Source organism: Oncorhynchus mykiss, chromosome 27 (assembly GCF_013265735.2).
Source record: "Oncorhynchus mykiss isolate Arlee chromosome 27, USDA_OmykA_1.1, whole genome shotgun sequence".
Lineage (NCBI taxonomy): Eukaryota > Metazoa > Chordata > Actinopteri > Salmoniformes > Salmonidae > Oncorhynchus > Oncorhynchus mykiss.
The window spans coordinates 26,954,861-26,974,788 of record NC_048591.1 but is presented as its reverse complement, the minus strand read 5'-3'; the positions used below and the strand labels follow the sequence as shown (position 1 = coordinate 26,974,788).

General features: G+C 42.7%; 1 protein-coding gene across 2 annotated transcripts in view; it reads left to right on the top strand.

The window, feature by feature from the left end:
• LOC110507882 (seizure protein 6-like) overlaps positions 1-19,178 on the top strand; it is a 130,968-nt gene extending 111,790 nt beyond the window's left edge. Inside the window, exons 6-18 of one of the 2 annotated variants that reach the window (XM_021588269.2) lie at positions 92-260; positions 4,708-4,874; positions 6,467-6,661; positions 6,754-6,892; positions 10,422-10,618; positions 11,450-11,644; positions 12,390-12,581; positions 15,637-15,828; positions 15,971-16,009; positions 16,194-16,302; positions 16,678-16,783; positions 17,240-17,248; positions 17,946-19,178. In XM_021588269.2, the coding sequence (XP_021443944.2) occupies positions 92-260; positions 4,708-4,874; positions 6,467-6,661; positions 6,754-6,892; positions 10,422-10,618; positions 11,450-11,644; positions 12,390-12,581; positions 15,637-15,828; positions 15,971-16,009; positions 16,194-16,302; positions 16,678-16,783; positions 17,240-17,248; positions 17,946-17,975 (1,739 nt within the window). In that variant the 3' untranslated portion in view covers positions 17,976-19,178. Of the gene's footprint in view, positions 1-91; positions 261-4,707; positions 4,875-6,466; positions 6,662-6,753; positions 6,893-10,421; positions 10,619-11,449; positions 11,645-12,389; positions 12,582-15,633; positions 15,829-15,970; positions 16,010-16,193; positions 16,303-16,677; positions 16,784-17,239; positions 17,249-17,945 lie in introns of both variants that reach the window. The other variant, XM_021588268.2, reaches the window with a different exon arrangement.
• Positions 19,179-19,928: the final 750 nt, after the last annotated feature.

Here is a 19,928-nt window from a genome sequence, read left to right as displayed (position 1 = left end):
CACCCTTCTTCTCTCCTCTCATCCCATTTTTCTTCTCTCATCTATCTCATCTTCCTTCTCTCCTCCCATTCCTACTTCATGGGCATCCCAGCTGCCTGTGGTGGCATTGTCCGGAATGCCACGGTCAGCCGCATTGTTTCGCCCGGTTTCCCTGGCAACTACAGCAACAACCTGACGTGCCATTGGCTTCTGGAGGCCCCAGAGGGACAACGAGTGCATGTCCACTTTGAGAAGGTGGCCCTGGCAGAGGACGATGACAGGTTGGTCATGGGGTTCAATTCACTACAGTGTTCAGTCAGACCTGGGTTCAAATAGTATTCATTTTGTTCCAAGTATTTTGAGCTTTGATTAAGTGTGTCCAGCTCCGCTAAAGGATGGGACTAAAAACAAACAATGGATAGGCAAATTGACATCATTTAAGTCAATTGGAGGTGTACTTGTGGATGTATTTCAAGGCCTACCTTCAAACTCAGTGCCTCTTTGCTTGACACCATGGGAAAATATAACTAAATCAGCCAAGACCTCGGAGAAAGAAATTGTAGACAAGTCTGGTTCATCCTTGGGACCAATTCCCAAACTCCTGAAGGTACCACGTTCATCTGTACAAACAATAGTACGCAAGTATAAACTCCATGGGACCACGCAGCCGTCATACCCCCCAGGAAGGAGACGCGTTTTGGCTCCTAAATATGAACGTACTTTGGTGTGAAAAGTGCAAATCAATCCCAGAACAACAGCAAAGGACCTTGTGAAGATGCTGGAGGAAACAGGTACAAAAGTTTCTATATCCACAGTAAAACGAGTCCTATATCGACATAACCTGAAAGGCCACTCATTACGGAAGAAGCCACTGCTCCAAAACCGGCATAAAAAAAAGCCAGACTACGGTTTGCAACTGCACATGGGGACAAAGATCGTACTTTTTGGAGAAATGTCCTCTGGTCTGATGAAACAAAAATAGAACTGTTTGGCCGTAATGACCATCATTATGTTTTGAGGAAAAAGGGGGAGGGCTTGCAAGCCGAAGAACACCATCCCAACCTTGAAGCACGGGTGTGGCAGCATCATGTTGTGGGGTTGCTTTGCTGCAGGAGGGACTGGTGCACTTCACAAAATAGATGGCATCATGAGGCGGAAAATTATGTGGATATATTGAAGCAACATCTCAAGACATCAGTCAGGAAGTTAAAGCTTGGTCGCAAATGGGTCTTCCAAATGGACAATGATTCCAAGCATACCTCCAAAGTTGTGGCAAATTGGCTTAAGGATAACAAAGTCAAGGTATTGGAGTGGCCATCACAAAGCCCTGACCTCAATCCCATAGAAAATTTGTGGGCAGAACTTAAAAAGCATGTGCGAGCAAGGAGGCCTACAAACCTGACTCAGTTACACCAGCTCTGTCAGGAGGAATGGGCCAAAAAACTTATTGTGGGAAGCTTGTGGAAGGCTACCTGAACTGTTTGACCCAAGATAAAACATTTAAAGGCAATGCTACCAAATATTAATTGAGTGTATGTAAACGTCTGACCCACTGGGAATGTGATGAAAGAAATAAAAGCTGAAATAAATCATTCTCTCTACTATTATTCTGAGATTTCACATTCTTATTAAAATAAAGTGGTGATCCTAAATGACCCAAGACAGGGAATCTTTACTAGGATTAAATGTCAGGAATTGTGAAAAACTGAGTTTAAATGTATTTGGCTAATGTGTATGTAAACTTCCAACTTCAACTATATATTGAATATATATTGAATATATATTGAATATATATATATATATATATATATATATATATATATATATATATATATATATATATATATATATATATATATATATATATATAAAACATACCAGTCGAAGGTATGGACACACCTACTCATTTTATATTTTTTCTTTATTTTTACTATTTTCTACATTGTAGAATAATAGTGAAGACATCAAAACTATGAAATAACACATATGGAATCATGTAGTAACTAGAAAAGTGTTAAACACATCAAAATATATTTGGGTTTCTTCAAAGTAGCCACCCTTTGCCTTGATGACAGCTTTTCACACTCTTGGCATTCTCTCAGCCAGCTTCATGAGGTAGTCACCTGGAAATCATTTCAATGAACAGGTGTGCCGTGTTCAAATTTAATTTGTGGAATTTATTTCCTTAATGCATTTGAGCCAATCAGTTGTGTTGTGACAAGGTAGGGGTGGTATACACAAGATAGCCCTATTTGGTAAAAGACCAAGTCCATATTATGGCAAGAACAGCTCAAGTAACCAAAGAGAAACGACAGTCTATCATTACTTTAAGACATGAAGGTCAGTCATGTCAAGCGCTATGATTAAACTGGCTCTCTTGAGGACTGCCACAGGAAAGGAAGACTCAGAGACACCGCTGTTGCAGAGGATAAGTTCATTAGAGTTAACGGCACCTCAGATTGCAGCCCAAATAAATGCTTCACGGAGTTTAAGTAACAGACACATCATAACATCAACTGTTCAGAGGAGATGAATTAGGCCTTCATGGTCGAATTGCTGCAAAGAAACCACTAAAGGACACCAATAACAAGGAGAGACTTTCTTGGGCCAAGAAACACGAGCAATGGACATTAGACAGGTGGAAATCTGTCCTTCGGTCTGATGAGTCCTAATTTACGGTTTTTGGTTCCAAACGCTGTGTCTTTGTGAGACGTAGAGTAGGTAAACGAATGATCTCTGCATGTGTTTTTCCCACGAGAAGCATAGAGGAGGAGGTGTGATGGTGTGGGAGTGCTTTGCTGGTCAAACTGTCTGTGATTTATTTAAATTTCGATGCACACTTAACCAGCATAGCTACCACAGCATTCTGCAGCAATAAGCCATCCCATCTGGCTTGCGCTTAGTGGGACTATAATTTGTTTTTCAACAGGACAATGACCCAACACACCTCCCGGCTTTGAATAATCTTAGAAAATTCTCAAATATTAAATATATATCATGTAGTATCCAAATATTTTTGGTTACTACATGATTCCATATGTGTTATTTCATAGCTTTGATGTCTTCACTATTATTCTACAATGTCAAAAACACTTGAATGAATAGGTGCACTATTAGGTTTCACTATTGGAAAGCTGCTGCGGTCATCCCCCTCTTCAAAGGGGGCGACACTCTAGACCCAAACTGCTACAGACCTATATCTATCCTACCCTGTCTTTCTAAGCTCTTCGAAAGCCAAGTTAACAAACAGGTTACTGACCATTTTGAATCCCACCATACCTTCTCCGCTATGCAATCTGGTTTCAGAGCTGGTCATGGGTGCACCTCAGCCACGCTCAAGGTTCTAAACGACATCATAACCGCCATCGATAAGAGACATTACTGTGCAGCCGTGTTCATCGACATGGCCAAGGCTTTCGACTCTGTCAATCACAACATTCTTATTGAAAGACTCGACAGCCTTGGTTTCTTAAATGATTGCCTCGCCTGGTTTACCAACTACTTCTCTGATAGAGTTCAGTGTGTCAAATCGGAGGGCCTGTTGTCTGGACCTCTGACCTCTGAGTCTCTATGGGTGTGCCACAGGGTTCAATTCTCGGGCCGACTCTCTTTTCTGTATACATCAATGATGTTGCTCTTGCTGCTGGTGATTCTCTGATCCACCTCTACGCAGACGACACCATTCTGTATACTTCTGGCCCCTCCTTGGACACTGTGTTAACTAACCTCCAGACGAGCTTCAATGGCATATAACTCTCCTTCCGTGGCCTCCAACTGCTCTTAAACGCAAGTAAAACTAAATGCATGCTTTTCAATCGATCGCTGCCCGCACCTGCCCGCCAGACTAGCATCACTACTCTGGACGGCTCTGACTTAGAATACGTGGACAACTACAAATACCCAAGTGTCTGGTTAGACTGTAAACTCTCCTTCCAGACTCACATTAAGCATCTCCAATCCAAAATTAAATCTAGAATCAGCTTCCTATATCGCAACAAAGCATCCTTCACTCATGCTGCCAAACATACCCTCGTAAAACTGACCATCCTACCGATCCTCGACTTTGGTGATGTCATCTATAAAATAGCCTCCAACACTCTACTCAACAAACTGGATGCAGTCTATCACAGTGCCATCCGTTTTGTCACCAAAGCCCCATACACTATCCACCATTGCGACCTGTATGCTCTCGTTGGTTGGCCCTCGCTTCATACTCGTCGCCAAACCCACTGGCTACAGGTCATCTACAAGTCTCTGCTAGGTAAAGCCCCACCTTATCTCAGCTCTGTAACTCAGTATAATCTTTGAAAATGTTAGCATTTATATTGATTTTCCTTATTGGAATCATAATGCTATGTGACTGCATCTACAAGCTGTTGTGAATGTTTGTAAGGCAATATAACACTTCACAAGAGGGGGCTTCAAATTAATTAATTGAATTGACTAGGACATGCTTATTTGAGTTGAGATAATGTTGTTTTTATGAGTGGTAGCCGCTGTGTCTGGAGACAATAACAAATGGACTTTTAATGAGGTAAGTAGGCTAGCTCCTCAGCTGTACTGAAATATATCATTGGTCTTATATGCAGAACAGTCAAGCCCGATGCTGTACGACCGTATCACATTCCTTCCTGTTGCTTCATCTCATTAGGAACGTGCCCACTACGCATATTACGAGGTCTTAGAAATCCAACCAGGTACTGATGTGTTTTCATTTCTCTCTTTCAGGCTTCTGATCAAAAATGGGAACAACATTGATTCTCCTCCGCTGTATGACTCATATGAGGTGGAGTACCTGCCCAACGAGGGCCTGGTGAGCACCTCCAGATCCCTCTTCATAGAGCTCACCACTGACGGTGCAGGCACCTCCACCGGCATCGCCATCAGATACCAAGGTAGACACATTGTCACGCCCTGACCTTAGAGATCCTTGTTATTCTCTGTGTTTGGTTAGGTTTGGTTAGGAGCCTATCATTGTCTCTGACTGGGGATCATACTTAGGTAGCCCTTTTCCCCACTTTCAGTTGTGGGATCTTATTTTCTGTTTAGTGTCTGTGCCTGACGGAATTGTTCGCTTTCGTGTTTTGTCGTTGTTATTTTGTTTTTTGGTGTCATCAATAAAAACACGATGTACGCCTACCACGCTGCACCTTGGTCTCCTTCTCCCAACGAGAGCCAAATCACACATCCCCAAGGGAGCTAATGCAAGTCTTCAGGTCTCGGTTACCCCTAGCACCCCCTTTGACCTTCTCCATCTCACAGAGACCCATCCAGGTCATGGCACCAATGTTACTAACTGGGGTAGAAGGCAGGTTCCCTGTGTGCCACACGACTAGGCATGGGTATCTAACACAAGTCTTCAGGTCTTTGGAAAGGGTACTTGGCTGTGAAAAGCCAACTGACATTTACTCCTGAGATGACCTGTTGCACCCTCTACAACAACTGTAATTATTACTTGACCCTGCTGGTTATCTATGAATGTTTGAACATCTTGAAGAACAATCTGGCCTAAATGGGCATGTATTCTTATAATCTCCACCTACCACAGCCAGAAGAGGACTGGCCACCCCTCAGAGCTTGGTTCCTCTCTAGGTTTCTTCCTAGGTTCTTGCCTTTCCAGGGAGTTTTTCCTCGCCACCGTGCTTCTACATCTGCATTGCTTGCTGTTTGGGGTTTTAGACTGGGTTTCTGTATAGCACTTGTGACATCGACTGATGTAAAAAGGGCTTTATAAATACATTTAATTGATTTGATTGACACTCAAGGATACTCAAACTTCCCTCGCATACAGTCCAGCAGTGTAAAATTAGTGGAGATAAAAACTGTTGTTTAAGAAATGCATCACGCAGACTCCTCCAGGCACCGGTGTGGAAAAAAGACACTGCCCTCTCCTCTTCTTTCCCTCCTATAAATAATTGGAATGGAATTAAGTGAAACATAACATAACAAGTGACCAGTTTGGCTTCAAACTCTTAAATGTTAAATTTTTCTCTACGCTCATCCCCAGTCATCCTCTCTACGTATGTGGCAATTCATAGGTGGATTTTCAAAGGGCTATTCAGAGCTTGGAGTCAGAGCCACATCACAGGTCCTGGAGTCATTATCAAATCAGATCAATGTAATCTGTATTGGGCTTCAATTTACTGTAGCAAATGGGATTACGCTGTAAGAGAGCAGCGCTGCTTATCCTAATGGACCGTGTGTGGGTTGTCTTTAACAGCATTACCCTGTTCAATCTGACACCGTGTATAACTGCTTTAATAGTGCTCCTCTCATCCTGAAACCATTACATGTCAGTCAGTGGGTTGAAGCAGCAGACCACCAATTAAATGTACCTCTGGGTCTGCTCCGTGTCTGATAGGCAGCGAGCTAGCGAGCGGCTCGCTATCTGCAAAGTCAATGGCCCGCTGCCTATGGCAGACATGGGGCTCAGTGACACAGTCTGGCCTTTTTTCTGTGGTTGATCCACATATTCTCTCCTTCACAGCGTTTGCAGTGGGCCACTGCTATGAGACGTTTGTCAAGTACGGTAACTTCACCAGTAATGACAGCACGTGGGCAGTGGGGACGGTGGTAGAGTTCACCTGCGACCCTGGCTACACCCTGGAGCAGGGCTCTGTCATCATTGAGTGCATGGACCACAACAACCCCCAGTGGAACGAGACTGAGCCCGCCTGCAGAGGTATGCTGTGTGTTTTGGTTCTGTGTAGGAAATGAGCCATATGATATTGTTGCACAGAGTATTTTTGCTTACTGTGTGTGTGTGTGTTACAGCTGTTTGCAGTGGAGAGATGACTGACTCTGCTGGAGTGGTCCTGTCTCCTAACTGGCCGGAGGCCTACGATAGCGGCCAGGACTGCATCTGGGGGATTCACGTGGAGGAGGACAGGAGGATCATGCTAGACATCCAAGTGTACGTATCTTAATTATCTCTTCCGTTCTACACTATAGATTCTCCTGAACATTAGATATAACATTTTATGTCGACGCAGAAAAAGGATGTTAGCTGTGGGAACCCTTTAAAACAAGGTCCTGGCTGCACATCCCCTTCCCATAGCAGTTCAAGTGGAGGACGCTCCACCACAGAATAGCTCTAACCTTTGTAAGAATATTGACCCTCACACGAGCTCTACAGCAGATCTCTACACTCAGATCATTAGGAGAAGCTTTACTGCTGATGTACAAACACGGCCCTGACTTCAAACAGAAACTGCCAGTGCAAAAAACTACCCCACTGTGACTGGTTAAACAAATCAAAAGAGAAAAGGGCTGAAGATAAAATAATATGTTGCTCTTGGATGGGAAACATCAGTAGCAGTAACAAAGGTTAATTACCAGCTGGAAAGGAAACTAATTATTTCACAGGGGTTCGGACAGAGGTGGTGTGTGTGTGTTCTGCTGAATCAGATAGGTTGACTTGAGCAGAGCAGGGGAGAGGAGCGAGAGTTTTCCTTGATAGTGATGTCAGGTGAATGCTGGGAACAGAAGACCCTGCTGTGTCAGACCCTGATAGATTAACCATGCGTACAATCATTTGGCTTCCTAAATTAAGAACTGGGTCATTTGCATATGTTGTATCTCTTGCTCTTTTCTCTTCCCTCTCTCTTCGGAACGCCTCAACTGTGGTTGTACATTCTGAAGCATTGTAATAAATGGCATCCTCCATGTTTGGTACAAGAAGCTGTCAAAATAATGAATTTCATTCATTTAGAGGGGACGCGATTTGGGCAGATATGACTTTCAGGGACACTGGTGAAAAGCGTTCAGCTCAACCTTGGAGCGTTGATGAGAATTCAGCCTGAGTGTGCATGTGGGTGAGACAGAGAGAAGGATCTAAGGATAATCTACAGGATTTCCTCCCCGTTTCCTCCAGTTTTGATGTGAACATCAATACCAGCACACACTGAGAGGTGAACAAGGGGAAATATGAGAACCTAACATCTGCAATCTCAGTTTAACGACATCACTCAAACCACTGTTATCCTTCAGTATATCCTCAAAGAAAGCATTCAGTCTCTGATCATAGTGATGAAACCAGGGTTGCACAAAGCGTGATTGTGCTTGGAGCACAGTCGCTGATAATCTGAACACACAGACTCTCGTGCCATGAACCTGCATATACCATGCCTGATGCCTCCCTCTTGGCCCACTAGTCACGCCAGCATTCTGAAACACCATTGCACAGTGTGCCTTCCTAAAGCTCGTTACCAGGATTTAGGAACACTTTACCACGATAATGAGAACAATCTCATTCCTCTATAGTCATTCATCACTGCCCAGTGTCCTGTTCACCGCTCCCACAATCACACAGGACCAGGGGCCCTAATGACGGCTGGGACACTCATTCAGGGGAACTACCAATGACGACTGGTAAATCCCGACCAACTAGGAGTACTAGCTAGGCGCTCGTTAAGAGCTCAGGTGCAGGAGATGGGGTTGTGAACGACATGCAGGTGTGGAGGATGGTACACCTGGGGTGTAGTTCAGCAGCCTAAGTTCAGACACTCCAAATGTTGACGGAGGGGTCCAACGTCTAAATAGTGTTTAGGAGTGTATGGGAATGAGAATAGGCTGTGCCTCTGCCTTGATGAACTTTGATTATCAGAAATACACATTCTGAATAAACACCTGCACACAAACACGCATGCATGTGACCTTCGGCAGTTCTAGTTAATGTGCATGGATACATTCACATACACACACATACTGAAATAGTTTGCAAGTTAAATAGGATTTGAAAGATAGACAGTGATTCTGGTAGTTCCATATTGGCTTCCATTAAAGTGTGCTTTGCCTTTGGTGAGAATTTAGTGAAAAGAGCGACAGGATATTTTATGCATCGATGCATCAAATATTAGTTATAGCACTTATCTTGATTAGGTTTGTCTCCCAGGGCTGGAAGTTGGCAGGAGAACTCATTGGCTTATTCCATCACAAGTATCGCTGATAAGTGTGTTGACTCTGAGCCTGCTAGTCTGGAGTATGTTAGCCTAGCACTGGGAGTTGAGTCTGAGTGAAAGGCAGTGGATCTGGATCCCCGTCCAGCCAAGATCTCACAAGCCAGAGAGGAGAGAACTAGAAACAGGATTTTCCATCAGAACGTTCATTCAGGTTTGGGAACTAAGAGGTGCAGGAGTGAGATAAAAGGAGAACGGTCTAATGACCATTGGGGAGCCATCATGACACCCAAATGACTGTGTTTAGTCTAATTGTGATTTGTATTGAGGGGTATTAATTTTGCTCAAACTAGTTTGAAACTTGTACTGGACATAAATGTCAAGTTCTCTCAGTGGTGGAGAAAAGCAAATGCGGGTACAGATGAGGAGTTGTCTGAGATAATGCATTGTGAAGGAACATGGTGGCAGGCATGTGGGCCTGTGAGCCGAGTCAATCTGAGCCTGTGTTTGAATTACACTAAATCAAATCACTGCCACACAATAGAAAGCATGATTGATTTTCTCTGCAGATATGGCAGCACAGCTATGCAAAGGCTTGTTTAACTCGATCACAACTAATTTTATGCAAGCTGATACAATTTCTCAATCTGTCCCGCTCTGTTGAGGTGAGATGCATTTTCAATAGTCAATGAATTACTGCAGATGTAGCTTTTTCTAGAGTTGCAATACAGATGCATCGGCAGAAAATATCCACTGGGCACACACTGGTTGAATCAACATAGTTTCCACATCATTTCAATGAAATTTATCCAAAGTGGAATAGTTGTTGAATTGATGTCTGGGCCCAGTGGGTAGGCTAAGCTGTGCGGATATTTCATTAGTCTGAAACACCTGGTCTTTGCCAAGACGTGTGTGCATCATATCTTCAATGTCTTGAAACTGAACTCCGTTCACAGAGTGTAAGTTTACAAGACAGACATTTTTACACTATGTTATTCATGTCATACAATACACTACTGACACACAACTGCATTACAGCACCAACTGTCTTTATTGCCAAATTTTTCTGGATTTTTTTTCTGTTAAACTCCAAAGTGATTAATAGTACAATTGCTTGCCTTGTAATGAGTTTTATCAGGAACCATTTGTGATTAATTAGAGACAGGAAAGAGTAACTTGTCACTTCCCTATTCTGGCGGAGAGTCATTTCCTCCCTACTTCACATCCCGTCCTGGTGCTTAAGGAGAGGGCTCTGTCTCAGGTGACACATTTAAACAATAGTAAAAAAAAAATTAAGTGACAAATTACCACATAGCTCTACTTTCTTGTCAGTAGAGCTATGGCGCTCCAAAGTAAATGGAAAAGTGAAACAGAACGTCTCAAAGCAAGAAAAGTATTTTAGTGAGGGTGCATTCAAGTTTTTAAAACAGATACAGGAAACAATGACAAAGAAACTATAGGACAAATGAGCTAGTAATGTGAGAGTGTGCGTGAAGGCCAATTCATTGTGCACGGTGAAATATATTTTCCTTCTTGGTGCTCCAGCCTCAATATAGGGAAGAACGACCTGCTGACATTCTATGATGGTGATGACCTGACTGCTACAGTGCTGGGCCAGTACGGTGGCTCACGGCCACACTTCAAAATCTACACCTCCATGGCCGACGTCACCATCCAATTCCAGTCTGACCCGGCAACCAACATCTACGGCTATGGCAACGGCTTTGTGGTGCACTTCTTTGGTAAGACCCCGGAGTGAGTTACGAGAGTGTGTGAACAGAGAGTTGAAGAGCTAGACGACCAGTGAAGAGGGGAGATGAGTAAGGAGGAGGAGAGTTCTAGAGGGTTCAGGAGGAGGAGACACTCTTCCATGGTCAGAGGGGCCCCTTCCATCAGCACGGTCAGCACGAAACCAGAGCGGAGCCAACCCATAAAGCAGACATCTGATAAGATGCAGCGAGAGAGAAGAGTGAGTGAAAGAGAGAGGAGGAAGGAACAGAGAGAGAGTGAGAGGGGAGGGGGAGGAGAGAGAGGGGAGGGGGAGGAGAGAGAAGGGGGATGGGGAGCAGAGAGGGGGGGGGTGGGGAGGAGAGAGAGGGGGGAGGAGAGAGAGGGGGGGTGGGGAGAGAGAGAGAGGAGGGTGGGGAGGAGAGAGAGGGGGGGTGGGGAGAGAGAGAGAGAGAGAGAGAGGTGGTTTTGTAGTCTGTTCATGCCTCTAACTGAGAGGGAAAGAAAGGCCCAGCCAAGTGGTGCAGCTGTCTGGTATTGTGCCCGTCAGAGGCCCAAACACAATTACTGCGTGTGTTTGTCTACATTAGCCTCATCTGCAGGGTGCCCTGCCCTCTCTGGCTTCTGCTGTGGCTAGAACAGGGACAACCATGCTGCCTGGCAGATAGAGTTCCCCATGCGTGGTACTTTTCACACTAGATTGAAATTCCAACAAAATGGATGTCCTCTATTGAGTTTGTCCTGAGGTTCATTCATTTGAATGCAAAACCACACCACTCCAGCTCTGTAAAGTAGTTGCCTTTTTTCTCTCGCTCTCTTTCTCTCTCCCTCCTTCGTGGATACAGAGGTACCTCGTAACGACACGTGTCCGGAGCTCCCAGAGATCACCAACGGATGGAAGAGCACCTCCCACCCTGAGCTGGTCCATGGCACAGTGGTCACCTACCAGTGCTACCCAGGTTTCCAGCTGGTGGGCACAGAGCTGCTCATGTGCCAGTGGGACCTGACCTGGAGCGGAGACCTGCCCAGCTGTGAGAGAGGTGAATACCACACACACACACACCTGCATACAAAAGGTGCATTGTAGGTGTGAGAGGCAGTTTCAGTTAAGGCAGGCTAAAGCAGAGGCTGATGGGTAACAACATTCACTGCTTTCCTGAAAACACAACCCTTTTTCTCTATAAACCGATTTATCAGTGAGTTGAATAGGGTCTGTGTTCTAGCTCCTCCACACATTACTCCTGTTTTATCCAGATAAACTGGATGCTGTGGAGTAGAGACAGGATAGTGTGACAGAGTGTCCTTGGTCCTGATCCCGTCCCACACAGTGACAGGCACGGCATCACTGACCGGTAACAGGACACAGGGGTTTGGAGCCTCACACAGGACACAGGGGTTTGGAGTCTGTCACATAAACATTATTACCACACTGACCCCTATCCTACTGGGCCCAGGATTGGGTTTGTGGTTTGCTGCTGTGAGAGACTGAGACACAGAGATGATCTCTTTATTCTCCAGCTCGGTGGGTTTATGTGTCTGAAGGGTTTACTTAGAAAAAGGCACCACTCTGGCCGCATCGGATAACCACAAATAAGCAGTGACAAATACTAATAATATAATAAAATTGTATTGTATTCACTGCACATGAGTAAGCTCTGTTTTTTCTGTCTGTCTGTCTGTCTGTCTGTCTGTCTGTCTGTCTGTCTGTCTGTCTGTCTGTCTGTCTGTCTGTCTGTCTGTGTCTGTGTGTCTGTGTGTCTGTGTGTCTGTGTGTCTGTGTGTCAGTGCTGTTGTGTGCCGACCCAGGTACTGTGGAGCACAGTCGAAGGGTGATGTCCGGCCCGCGTTTCACTGTAGGCTCCACAGTCCAGTACATCTGTAACAAGGGCTACACCCTCTCTGGAAACAGCCTGCTCTCCTGCTACAACCACGGCTCCTCCGGACCTAAGTGGAGTGAGAGGCTACCCAAATGTGTTTGTATGTACCCCCTGGACTTAAGCCTGATAACACGTATCCATCATACACACTTCCCAGCTAGCACATGGTTCCTTGGATGTTCTGGGAACATACATTTTTGGTTTCCCATTGGTTCTGGGAATGACTGTAAAACTGAACGTTTTTTAAACGTTTTGAGAATGGAAGTGGAAATTTTGCCCGTTCTGGGAACATACATTTTAGGTTGCAGGGAGATTCTGAGAATTTTTTGCTATGGTTCCCTAAAAGTTTTCCTGGGAGGTTTTATTATCTTAGATTTGCAGTTTTATAAACTGTTCTTCATCCTGTAAGCATTACATGTCAACGCAGGAATTTTGATAGTGGACATTTTGATGGGCTCCCGAGTGGCGCAGCGATCTAAGGCACTGCATCTCAGTGCTAGAGGCTTCACTACAGATCCTGGTTTGATTCCAGGCTGTATCACAACCGTCCGTGATTGGGAGTCCAATAGGGCGGCGAACAATTTGCCCACCGTCGTCCGGGTTTGGCCGGGGTGGGCCGTCATTGTAAATAAGAATTTGTTTTTAACTGACTTGTCTAGTTAAATAAAGGTTAAATAAATAAAAAGAAAACAGGGCTGCGGCCTAGAAGGTTGAGAGTTCGCAGGATACAAGTATTTCCCTAAAAGTTGTCTGGGTTTAAACATCTACTATTGTACAGGAAGTTAATAGCTTAATCAATTGATAGTGACAGAATTAGATTACTTCCCAAGCAAAGTTTGCCATTATCTTAAATAAAAAGGTAGGCCTATGGTATACCCTCTCATACCCCCTCAATTTGAGTCTTTGTTTTAACTTAGCCTACCCCCGTGTCAGTGAAGGGCTGTTATTTAAAGAGTGTATGGATAGCAGCCTATTCAGTTTGAGCCTAATGTCGTCTGTCAAACAGGTAGGCCTACCTCTTATTTCTTAACTAGGAAGAAATAGGCTCCATCACAAAGCCCTCTTGTTGTTAGTAAAGTCTAATTAAAATGAAGACTGTTTAAATTAATTATGCCTACTCAAATTTGCCTACTTTCAGCACCATGAGCTGTCCATTTCCAATTGATTGTGCTACGGCTGCTGCTTCAAGTTTCAGCACCACAATGAAAGTTACTTGAATCTGGCTTATTGTGAAGTCAATACCTCTCATAAATACATCTTGGGCAAGAAACATTGTTTTTAGTCAAATCAATTATGGTAGTAGGAAGCTATCAAAGTTGATCTCCGGGCTTCACGCTCTCCTTCTCAAACTGAACAGAACATAGGCTATAGGCTAGTCTGTGCGCAAGCTGTGCAGCAATCTTACAAATACGGCTTTGCTCTGTGCTTCTCTGAGCATGCACTTCATAGCCTGTATGCAATGGATCATTTGATTGAGACCACATTAAATAGCCTATAGGCAGAATTGATATTGCGCGCCCAGCGGAGAATCAGACATGAGGGGCAGCATCGGGCACACCTCGATATGTAGCCTAATAAGCAACTAATTCTACAACCCTGAGAAATATTGTAATTTCATCAATTACAAAGTACATGATCGTCCCCTGGACTAGATTTAAAAAATACTGAAAGTGAAAAAACATGACCCTCCCCCATTTTCCTCCAGATAACCATTCTGTACATTTCTATCAGTCCCTTTAAGCATCAATCATGCAAGATTTTTTATATTTTTTTATTGCGGCATGGTGTCAGTGAGATTCAAACCTATGATCTTCTGTTCTCTATCCATGGAATTAGTACCTCGTCACCAGGATGGAGCCAGCATGCCATGTTTTATTTTACTTATACAAGAATTTGTTCTTAACTGACTTGCCTAGTTAAATAAAGGTTAAATAAAAATAAAAATTCTAAATAAATACAAAGCTGTTAATTTTAGTCTATTCAAACAGACCCCATTTCAAAGGAAACAAGTACTTCATTAAAAGTGCAATATGCAGGAATTGCAGCGCCATTTACTGGTTGCAAAAATTCAAATAATTCGCCTAATTTCAGTTTATGTGACAAAACAAGCCCTCAGAGTGTAGAGAATCATTGTACCAACTGTATTTTCAGTTGTTTGAAGCTGGTGTACAAAACCTAAAGTAAATGCAAAAATGAAACTTAAGAATGGGAAGTTAAAAACAGGTTAGATACAAAAATGTAAAAGAATAGAAATAGCGCACATAGAACTGATCTACCGCTTTTAGACATGCTTCCAATGAGAATGACAGATCTATAACTCACATTTCTATATACATTTGGTCAGGTCGCCCCCAAAAAGTTACATTGTTTTTGCATATTTTACTTTCGATTTTGTACACCTGCTTCAAATAACTGAAAATACAGTATTTTTTGTAATTGAAAATATATTTCACAGCGGTTTAGATGGTACGATGATTCACTACACGATACATTGCTTGTTTTGTCACAAAAACTGAAATTATGCAAAATATTAGAATTTTAACAACCAGGAATTGGCCGTGCGATTTCTGGATATTGCACCTTTAACATTCTCTGAACGTTCTGAGAACATTACTTTAAATAGAACCATGATGAAACCTGTAGAAAATGTTGTGCTGAAGTACTGAAATTCCCACAGAAGAAAGTTGTTTTTTAACGTTCTGAGAACATTACTTTAAATAGAACCACGAGGAAAAGCTATGCTGAAATACAGAAATTTCCACCTGGTTTTCAGAACGTTATGTGCTAGCTGGGTATCCTGCACCATTCCCAGAATATTGACAACCACGCTCTCACCAAGCTCTAAGAAACACATGGTTCTCAGAACGTTATGTGCTAGCTGGGTATCCTGCACCATTCCCAGAATATTGTGGGAAGGTTGTATAACCACAGGACAACCACGCTCTCACCAAGCTCTAAGAAAAACATGATTCTCAGAACGTTATATACTAGCTAGATTGGCAGTTTTACTAGCTGTTTAGAAAAATAAATGATATGACGCCTGTGTGTGTGTGTGTGTGTGTGTGTGTGTGTGTGTGTGTGTGTGTGTGTGTGTGTGTGTGTGTGCGCGTGTGTGCGCATGTGCGTGTGTCTCCTGTCCTCTCCTTTCTCAGCAGTGAACTATGAGGCTTGCAGGAACCCTGGCACCCCGTCATACAGCACCCAGATCTCAGAGAAGCCTCTCTATCAGGCCGGGGAGACGCTGCGCTTCTCCTGCCTCAGAGGCCATGAGTTGCTAGGGGAGCCTGTCCTCCGCTGTGTCCCTGGACACCCTTCACAGTGGAGCAGCCTGCCCCCTGTCTGTAGAGGTAGGAACATGTACTCTCCTTTGTGTAGTTCACACAGACTTAGTTCACAGTAGTTCACAGTAGTTCATGATGAACAATATATACAATATATATGTCTGTATGTTTTAACATCTGTGTTCTGATGTTTTTCATTTATTTACAGCCTCCTCAATGGAGTTTATAAATGAACGCAGGTTAGACAGTAAGTGTCGTCATATTTACACAGTAAATGTTAGATCATCATTCAAATTAATACATAAAATCAAGACCTAATAATAAAATGAAATACAATACTTCACAGCAAATTCAAGTGTGCTACATTGAAGAATGCATCTTTAGGTTATCATAGCAATTGAGTGTGTCCCTGTTGATTCCTCTACCACCAGTTGCCAGTGCCGACTACAGCATGGAGGGAGCCAACATAGCTCTAACAGTCTTTATACCAGTGGCCCTCATCGTGGTCTTCATCATCGGAATCTACCTTTACTTCTCTAAGTAGGTCTAGTAGGCATACTTTATATAGATAAACAAAATACTTTGAAAGTATGAAAGGTATCATCATCCATAGTACTTAGTGTAGTAGTCTAACCAGTGCTTGACTTGGACTGAAATAGGTTCTGGTACTCGTTTTGGGTGCCGGTACTGTTTCTATTTAGGTGTAGGAGCTCCACAATGCTTTTTAACTAATATTCTATAAGAAGAACAGAAGCTCAAGCAGTAGAATATTTCAGGTGCCGGTACTCCGCACCGGTGAACTTTTGCCCAAGTCAAGCACTGAGTCTAACCAATAGCTATAGACCGAACAGGCTCTGTAATAATATTGTAAAGTATACTATGCTGCCCTTATGACACTATGTCTGTGTTCTCTAGGGTTCAGGGGAAGCCTATGTGTCTTCCCATGTCCACCTCCTTACCATATGACCACATTCCAGGAGAGTCCACCTTCGACAACTCCCTCTACGAAACAGAGACTACAGTACGTTATGTTATAGAGATATTCACTGGTTCTTTAAGATGCCTGTTGGAATTAATAAGCCCCCAAAAAGGTTGAATTCAGGCACTGTCATTTGTGTATGAGATGATGCACTTAAAGCACCATCTGGTTTGACATATTGCAGGTTCATTCACCAAATTTAATTCCCCGTTAAGTGATGTTATAGAAATAGGATGAGGGGTGTAAAGCTATACTCCATTCACCTTCAGTCATTGATAAAGGCCATTTCATTACACCTGATACAGACAAAAGGTTACCTAGTTGATTTGACATTATTTGACAGTGCTATGACATGGTTTTCAGACATGGGTTCAAATAGTATTTGAAAGATGTCAAATATTTTACCCAGGTCTGATGCTTTCATGCTATAAATAATGATGGTTTGTCTGTCTATCTGTCTGTCTCTTTCTCTGTACTTCCTTGACTGCACTCCTGAAGAACAACGAGGTGAGCCCAAGCGCTAGGCTACAACCTGCTTATTAAGCCTCCAGTGTGTCTGTCAGTCAGTCTTCATCAATTCCACGCTGATTCTGCAGCCTGAACCTATTACACAGTGCGAGCGTATTAAACTAAAGCCCACAGTAGGTTGAGCACATTTAAAAATGGGTCAGGAGGAGAGGGGCAAACCTCTCAAATCAACTAAAAAATATAATCAAAGTTTATTGGTCGCATACACAGTCTTACAGATGTTATCGCAGGTGCAGCGAAATGCTTATGTTTCCAGCTCCAACAATATCTAGCAATAAAATACAATACACACACAATCTAAAAGTGAAAACAATTACTAGAACGAACAAGAAATTAAGACATCAGAATGAGCAATGTCAGAGTCTGGAATATAAATAAATATATACTGGATGTATGTGAATGGTGTGTATAGACCATTCAAAGTCATTGTCTCCTCTCAGGAGAAAATGGAAAAGCCTCACAGTTTGGGCTGACCACCTCCACACACAAAATGTATCTCTGTGATATCCCTATCATAGTCTACAAACAGATGTCTGTTATCACATGGCTCGTTCACAAAAAGAGGAATGGCGTTTGTGATCATAGTAGAAATGTGGTCTACTGTACTTCTCAGTCTCCCTATACCTTCTTGTGTACAAGCTTGTTCCTAATTCAGAACTCTGTCCTCATTTCACAGGACACAAGAGAGTATGAGGTTTCCATCTAGAGGCCGGACTATGTGTTTCAGCATTGACAGGTCTGGTCTCAAGCCGGTTTGCCTAGTGGAATTTTGTCTACACTCCACTGTCTGATAACACACACCGCTCTTTACTTGCCTCCACCTTTTCCTCTGTCTGCTGAACATATCTCTGCCCAGCCCACAGTGGAAATTGGCCATCACTGCAAAGACTTGAAAACATGATTATTTTTGTAGAGCTTCAACAGCAATGGCCTAACAGCAGTGTTTGTACAGTTTGTATCCTGATATGATCAAACCCTAAAGACGTCAGTCCAATGTGGAACCTCACAAATGGGAAATGCTGTATCTAGTCCGAAAAATGTATGTAGTCCGAAAAATACAATGTGTAAATACAACAGGATATGTTTTTCACACAGCTTGTAGGGCATTTTTATTTTGAGAGAAGGCAAATCACAATAGAGCTAGATTATTCAAGTGATGATTGGAGGGATATCATAATAACTTGATGGACTCTTAAAGCTTTCAAATACACTGGACAATTGAAACACATTTTCATTTTTTTGTACAGTATCTCCAAATTGCAAAGATGACCCTCTCAAAAACATGTAAACACACCTCTTTTTTTAGTGCAACCTCATATGATTAAAAACATCAGAATGTGCCTTAAATTAAAGGCCCTTTTTAAGCTATGTTCATAACATGTATATTTCTGATACGTCATTGGTTCAGTTTAGATTATTACATTGTTGATTTCATATGGATCATAAAATAGAGATATAGTAATGCAAAGAAAAAGTTTCTTCTCATTCACGTTTTTGTTCACAGTTGTATGTATGTCTTCAAAATGCTGATTAAAAGGTATTCATTAATGATATTGGATTGGCAAACATCTGAAAAGTCCGTGGCAAAGTGTATGTAAGTTCTAGTGCCATTTGTTTTGTGATGAAAACCAGGGAAGGTTAAAGCTTAAGAAGTCAGTTTTGTGGATTGGGGAATTCTCAAAAACTGATGCAATGTATTTGCCAAAAATAATATAGCTGATTCTGTAGGAGAATGCATCACCATTCAAACTCAATTTTTTTTTATCATTGTCACATTTTAATATTTATTCATACAAACAGGTATGATGACAATATTATAATTCTATAATCTAGTTTTGATGCTTTGTATATATACTGATTAATCAACTTCATGAACAAAACACATCCTCAATAAAGTTACTATTCAGAATTTTTTTTGACACAATCTTATTAATTCATTTATTAAGGATTACTGGTTCACTTCAAGGTGCAGTTTACCATTTTTCCCTCTGAGTCATTCATCTGAATTGCCCTGATAATTATACATGAATAAAGCAGAGCTGAAAGAAGCAAGAACTTCCTTGAAAGAAGTGGAGAAAACTGCATAACACCGAGAAAGAAGTTGAGAAAACAGCATAACAGAGCACACTGGAGGAAGTTTTTGTCAGATGACCTATGCTCCTTAATGAGTCAAAGTAAGTAAAGTATACATGAATGGAGCTCCCTCTGACAGTGTAGAGCAGGGCTGCCCAACCCTCTTCCTGGAAATCTACTGTCCTGTTGGTTTTCAGTCCAACCCTAATTTAACACACCTGATTATACAAATTAGCTGCTCAACAAGACCTTGACTAGCTAAATCAGATACGCTAAATTAGGGTTGGACTGAAAACCTACAGGAGAGTAGATCTCCAGGAAGAGGGTTGGGCAGCCCTGGTGTAGAGGGTTTGGAGCTGTAGCTGTAGCAGACTCGTGTCCGGTGTAGGGTACTAGTGTGTAGTTCAGAGTGTAACAGACTTACGCCCAGTGTAGTGGTGAAGGGGTGGTCTTCCTGTATAGGCTACATAAATGTATACTGTTCCCTATACATTATATTTGCCCCTATAGGCCCTTATACCAACCCTGGGTAAGATTACCAGTGTAGACAAGACGATCAACATGCACTGTGGTCTGGTACCATCTA